The sequence below is a fragment of the Rhincodon typus genome, chromosome 5, assembly GCF_021869965.1.
Source record: "Rhincodon typus isolate 14 chromosome 5, sRhiTyp1.1, whole genome shotgun sequence".
Taxonomy (NCBI): domain Eukaryota; kingdom Metazoa; phylum Chordata; class Chondrichthyes; order Orectolobiformes; family Rhincodontidae; genus Rhincodon; species Rhincodon typus.
The window spans coordinates 52,805,261-52,812,126 of record NC_063336.1 but is presented as its reverse complement, the minus strand read 5'-3'; the positions used below and the strand labels follow the sequence as shown (position 1 = coordinate 52,812,126).

The following is a 6,866-nucleotide window of genomic DNA, read 5'->3' as shown; positions in this document are numbered from 1 at the left end:
TGTCTTTTTCTGGGAGGAAATGGCTGGACATTAACTCTACTGTAGATTCAAATTGTGTGACAGCTGTATAGTGAGCCGATCACTGCTTCAAAATGTCAATAGATTACAACTGTTAAATTAAGAAGAAGATTTAATCAAAATCTTCGCAACATGCACTATATTCTCCAATCAAAATCCAAATGAAAAGAAATGCATTTTCCTTACTGAAATACTCAAAGAAAAAAAAGCGCATATCAGTTTCTGCAATTGAATTTGGCAGTTTCACCTCCTGTTACTGACAAGGTTGGCTCTTTCTGTTAAGCCCAAAACAGTCAGAGACAAAAGTGAATCAGGCCAATTGGAACAATAATGAACTAATAGCTTTGTCATTGATGATTCAGTGAAAATCTTGGCCACCTTGATGACTGATGTTTTCACACCTTAAAACATGGGGAGTTTAATTTTTTTTATTGGGCAGAAAATATCAGGGCACATCACTTAAAACAGGGGTGTCTTCTCCCAAACTGGAAACAATGGCAACCACACGTAAGGACTCAAAGTAAGTTGGAAAATGGTTGATCTCAATTTCAATTTATCCATGGTCTTTTTACCATTGCCTGCTTGACGTGGCAATAAATTTCTCAAAATCCAACTTTTCTCCCTTTTATAAGAATTTATAAGAAACTGTAGATATCAGTATAAAGGAAATATCTCTGCTTTGCGCTCACATCAATCTCTTCTTTTTATGAAATGACCAAATGGAAGTATAGCACCCTGCAATATAATAGCTATGTCTTGTTGAAAACAAACCATTATATAGTCATCTCCATTCCATCCCATTTACTGAAAAAGACAACTTTTGAAAGTTTTGGATATCATTCTTTTGATTGAACATTTTTGCTTTACATCAACACACAGTGTTGCAGCAATCACTTATATGGCCAGCTAAATGTCCGCCCAGTGATCTGATAAAATTTCTGATTGAAAGGATGAAAAAACTTGTGCAGTTTGTTCACAACCAAGGGATCCACCTCAGGATGTATCCGTCCTTTACTGCCTGCCAGACACTTGTTAAATACAATGTTAAACCGTAGACAATAAAATCCCCTGGTGGCATTAAAGTATAAATTATACTGGCTTATTCTGGGGGGCAGATTCAGAAACTTCTCCACTAACTGCAGTTCAGGTAATGGCTCAGTTATCAGTCGATCACCATCCACAATGTGAAATTGCTCAATGGGAAAGTACTTGAGCCACCTCTCAAGGTGTTTTGTGTATATACTAGTTCTCACAGCCTTGTATTTAGTATTTACCTCACAGGTAGTGGGGTCAATTGCAAGCTTCTCAAATTTGTAGTAGGTTTTATTCTTCCTTTCCTTGCCCTCCAGGACCTGAGTGTAATCTGAAATGGCTCGGGTTGTTGGCTCACGTACAATGATCAACAATTTGATGGATGAGTTCATTTTGTAAATTCTTTCGGGGACTTCCTCTGTGATGAAGTATGCTGGGCTTTTCTCAATAGTGATCTGATAGGGATAGGAAAAGGGCATTTTCTTCCGGTACCATTCAATACCCTTAGCATAGTTTTCATCGTTGTCGAAGAAGTGGATTTCCTGTGAGGCTTTGACCACAGCTGGGTGTAAGTTCAGCATTTCGAGAAGGGCGCGTGTCCCACCCTTGCGGACACCGATAATAATGGCCTGGGGAAGCTGTTGTACCATGTTGTGTAGTCTGATTTGTTCCTTTGTTACATTGCCTTTGCGTAAATCATGTGACAATCCTCGTTTGTACTGTAATGCCCGAAGCATGATTTGCTCTTGGTCCCCAAACTGACCTTCTATGGGACATGTGGGCTGGAGTCTGGAATGAAACAAATATGGTCAGAACAATAAAGCAAAGAACTGCTGATGCTGGAAATCTAAAACAAAAACAGAAATTTCTGGAGAACCGCAGCAGGTCTGGCAGCAACTGTAGAGGGAAAGCAGACTTAATGTTTCCTGTCCATTGACCATTCAGAACTAAATTCTGAGTAAGGGTCATTGACTCCAAATGTTAACTCTGTTTCCTGTCCACAAATGCTGCCAGAACTGCTGAATTTCACCAGCAATTTCTGTTTTTGTTAAACTGGGTCAGTATAATGTCCATTAATACACCTGTGATAACTTAACCAACATAGACTTTGAAGTGAGGCATTGAAAATATGTACATAATGACATTTAAGATTTTCAATTCACATTATGTTGTAATGACATCCATTATCAAAAGTTATCAAAATATCTTTTAGTTGAAGTTATGCTTAATCCTGGGTGTTGCCTTAATAAATGGCTATGCTTTCAGAGAAGAATGTTACAATAGTAATACAAGCATACGTTCTTTTTCAATATAATTCTAAATTATAAATGATTCAGTTTTGGGGGAGCTTGGACATTATCACAAATCTCTGTGAAGACTGAACCTGTAGATCACCAATTAGGTATGCTGTTCTTTTTCTTTTCATGGGGAGCATTTTCATCTTCATTATCAAGTGGTAAGGGGCAATGTAGATCACTGGCTATTCTGTTGAAAGCAGATGTATCCTGCAACAACTGCACAATACTTTCCAACACATTTCTGTTCAGGAAGGCTATTGGGCCTTTTGGGCTAATTTTTTTTTAGGAAAATCATGGCCTTCACATCTTATGATAAACATGCTATTTTTAGTAAGAGAACACTAGTCACATCATAATTATTTCAGAATATAAATCCCATTCATCAACCTTGCTGACTGAATGAAAAAATGTGCAGAGTTTGACAGTAACAATGGAGTAATAAACTAGGGAAAATAGAGAGCACGGCTAATATTTAATACTGCAGTATTAAATAATGTGTACTCAATTTTCCAGAAGCTGTTTAGCATGCATACCACTTATTTTGTGATTATAAATTTTAATATATCAGTAGATTTGCTGTCAATTTTCTAAAAGTGGATTAATTTTGCATATAAATGGGACAGAACTTTTTATTGTCAAGTGCCAACATGTTTTTGTTGCAATATAAATATGAATTCAGCAACCCCCTCCCCATTTGTGTCACTTGCAATGCTGTTACTTATGTACCAGTTGAACTCCAAGGGACCAAACAGGGTGATTCAACATTAGGAATATGTTAGCACTATTATTTTTGAACTGCTATCTCTTCATACCTGTAAACGAATAGAAGAGTATAGCAGAGTGGAAACTTAAATTAAGATGATGAAAAATTGTTCCTAGATATAAGAATATTTACTTATGGGTGAAGCAGGAAGTATATTTCACAAAGTCACTATTTTATGCATCTATGCATACAGAAAAACACCATGAGATTGATTTAAATACCTTGCATTTAACATAGTCAGGGCAGTACTGGGTCACTTACAATACTATTTAAAATGGTGCTTTGACTTTCACCATCGCGACTAACATCCTAAAATGCCAGACTGTTTCAGGAAGTTACCTTTCTGGTCGCCCTTCTGTAGGAAAGATGTTGTTGAAATTGAGAGGGTGCTGAAAGGGGACTGGAAGGTTTGAGCTATAGGGAGAGGCTGGATAGGCTGAGGCAATTTTCCTTGGAATGTTGGGGGCTGAGGGGGTGACCTTATAGAGATTTACAAAATCATGAGGGGCACAGATAAGGTGAACAGCCAAGGTCTTTTTCCTCGGGCGGGGAGTCCAAAACTAGAGGGTATAGATTTAAGGTGAGAGGGGAAAGATTTAAAAAGGGCCTGCGGGGTAAATTTTTCAAGCAGAGGGTGGTGTGTGTATGGAATGAGTTGCCAAAGGAAGTGGTGGTTGTGAGTACAATTAGAACATTTAAAAGGCATCTGGATGGTTATATGAATAGGAAGGGTTTTGAGGGAAATGGGCCAAATGCTGGCCAATGGGACTATGGGATCAGGTTAGGATCAATGGTCGGCACAATTGAGTCGGACTGAAGGGACTATTTTGGTGCTGAATAACTGTATGACTCTATGACCCCTGTGCAGTTTTGATGCCATCACTGCTGTCATCAAACGGAAATAATGTTAATCGCAAACAGACTGTTTAACGTTAAGAGGCACGACCTGCCTTGTTAAAGAGCTCACTGTAATCAAATCCAAAAATGGCCCAGGATTGTTTCATACCTTTTCTAACTGAGGTTCTATCCCTTGGTTGGCTCAACATCCTGTCTTCCAAAGTTTGATGAGCAGCAGAAGGCTACCTGCTTTATTGGCCCAAGCGGTGGGATGGAGGGGTCAGTGCGGAATGATCCAGACTGCACTCTGTTAACAGCTGGCAGGTATCTCCCATCACCTATCCATTAGCTGCCTAAGGGTAAAATTGTCCCCAGTCTATCTGACAGAGATAGCTGATGTTTTGCAGTTTTGATGTAAAGGTTGGTTTTAGGCAGAAGTAATGCCATCATTTTGGGGAGGAAAGGAAATTAGGGACAAGTGCCATAAGGTGTACGTTAACTGTTGGTTAAAAGAGTGGGAAGTACTTGAAGAAGAAGCAATAGGCATTGAGGGATTGAAAGGCTAGGGAGGAAAATTCTGGAGTACAGTGCTGCTGAAGATCAATCCTGTATTGTTGTTTATTTTAGCTACACAAATAATTTCAATTCATTGATTAAACAAATAAAGACGTGGGATAAATGTTGAAAGTTAATTTTCAAAAATCTCACTAAGTGGAAAGATTAAGTCTTTTGCAATTGTCAAAGTACTTCTTATAGCCTGTGACTGCCACTGACGTACATCAATTATTTCTGACACAGTTCTGGTGACCTGTGGGGCTCAATTTTATGTTAGTGGCGGGGACCCCCACAGCTCCTCCTCTCCAACCCTGACAGTGCAGAAGTCATGAGTGACAATGATTGAACTTGGTCATAACACCTCACAGACATTAATGTCTGTCACTTGGCTTGAAGCCGGCTTTCTGGCTGTATCACATAGGAAGTCCAGCCTCTGAGAGTTGTTGACCAGTCAAATGACCAACAGGCCTTTTGTCCCATGAGCCATGGCCACAGCTGGTACTCCAAATAGTCCTGGAGAAGAGGCACCAGACAAAGAAGTAAGCTTGATGTTTCACCAGGGTCAGGCTGACCGGTCTGTTTGGTGCCAAGATCATCAGCATTGAGGGGGAAAAAAAAAAGCCCAGGTTTCACCTGGCAGGCTGTACAAGTGTTGCTGCCTTCTGCTGCCGTGGGTTGCAGGAGAAGGCCCTTAAATGGCAATTAATTGAATCTATTCAAAACCAATTGAGACAGATTTTTTGATTGATAAAGGAATCAAATGTCTTGGGGTCAGACAGTAAAGTGGAGTTAATGTCACAATCAGATTAAATCTAATCGTATTGAATGGCAGAGCAGCTCAAGAGGCTACTACTTCTCCTACTTCTTATGATATTATGAATTATGTTGTTGTTCCTTCACTGTCACCAGATCACAATGCTGGAAATCTCCCTATGTCAATGCTGTAAGTGCACCTACATCACATAGACGGCTTCAGTTCTCACCATAGTTCACAAGGGTACTTAGAGATTAGCATTAATGTTGGGCTTGCCAGTGACGTTCAAATTCCCTGAAAAGAACTAAACAAAATGTTGCTCAAATTCTCTTAACATTAAACCTACAACAATAGGAACAAATAAACCTTTGATTACTGGAACTGAGAGTGAAGTGTCCCATATTCAGTAATTTGTTTCAAACTTACATTCATTAGGAATAGATAACTGTCTATGGTAGAATGATCTAATCATTACCAACTCAAGGCAACGCCTATCTTCTCAGAATGCAATTTAAATATCAAGAAATACAATGCTTTCTTAGAGGGAACACATGCTAAGATATTGGAATTAGATTGTATTAGTTGATATAGGCTGATAACTAAACTATCAGGACTCTGTTGACTGAATGAATGGTTCTAGCCTGACCTTTAATGTAGTTAATGGGCAATTCCCAATAAATGTGTTTGAAAGGCCTACCCCTTCCATAGAAGTCATTTTGTTTTGGACAACATGCAGATTCCTTGCATAAAAGCAAAATACCATAGATGCTGGAGATCTGAAACAAATATAGAGAATGCTGCAGTAACTCAACAGGTCTGTCAGCATCTGTGCAGAGAGAAACAGTGTTAATATTTCAAGTCCAGAATGACTCTTCTTTGGACGAGCTGTTTAGCTGTTCTTGTCACCAGTCATTGGTGACCTCAGTGAATAAGTAAGCAACTTTACCTTTCTTACTTTCTTCATTGAAGGGGTGAGTCTTCTCAAAAGATGAAACAGAGACTTCACTATCACATGTACAGGAAAGTCTAAGATCCCTGCCTCTGCTAAATGAATGACATCAGTGATGGACACTTTTAGACTAAAGAGCGGGTCATTTAGGACTGAAATGAGGCAAAATTACTTTATTGACCATGTTGTGAATCGATGGAATTCTCTATACAAGAAAGTTGTGAATGCTCCATCATTGAATACATTTAAGGTTGAGAAGACAGATTTTTGGTGTTTCAGGGAATTAAGGGATATGGGGAGCAGGCAGGAAAATAAAGTTGAATTTCAATGTCATGATTGTATTAAATGACAGAACAGGTTTGACAGATCTCCATAACCTGCTCCAGGAAAGCCATCTCTATTGAAATAGGAGGCAAAATGTTAGCAAGCCTGAAATATCAGTCCAATTGGAACTTAAATATTTGAATTATTAGCCATAGGGATTGGATTTTCCTTACACGTATGATACATTTAAATACTTCTTTTTCACTTAGTCACCAAAACTGGACATAATATTCAAGATATGGCATAACTAGAGCACAGCAAAGTGTAAATGCTATTCCTTTGACTTATGTTGGACTGTTTGCTAATGTGGTTCAAAATCCTTTCAGATTGGACTGT

The 6,866-nt window shown here is 38.8% G+C and overlaps 1 protein-coding gene across 1 annotated transcript in view; it reads right to left on the bottom strand.

The window, feature by feature from the left end:
* Window positions 1–908: 908 nt before the first annotated feature.
* LOC109936180 (heparan sulfate glucosamine 3-O-sulfotransferase 5) overlaps window positions 909–6,866 on the bottom strand; it is a 13,726-nt gene continuing 7,768 nt past the window's right edge. Inside the window, exon 2 of the mRNA XM_020534809.2 lies at window positions 909–1,839. Coding sequence (XP_020390398.1) covers window positions 909–1,839 — 931 coding nt within the window. The remainder of the gene's footprint in view (window positions 1,840–6,866) is intronic.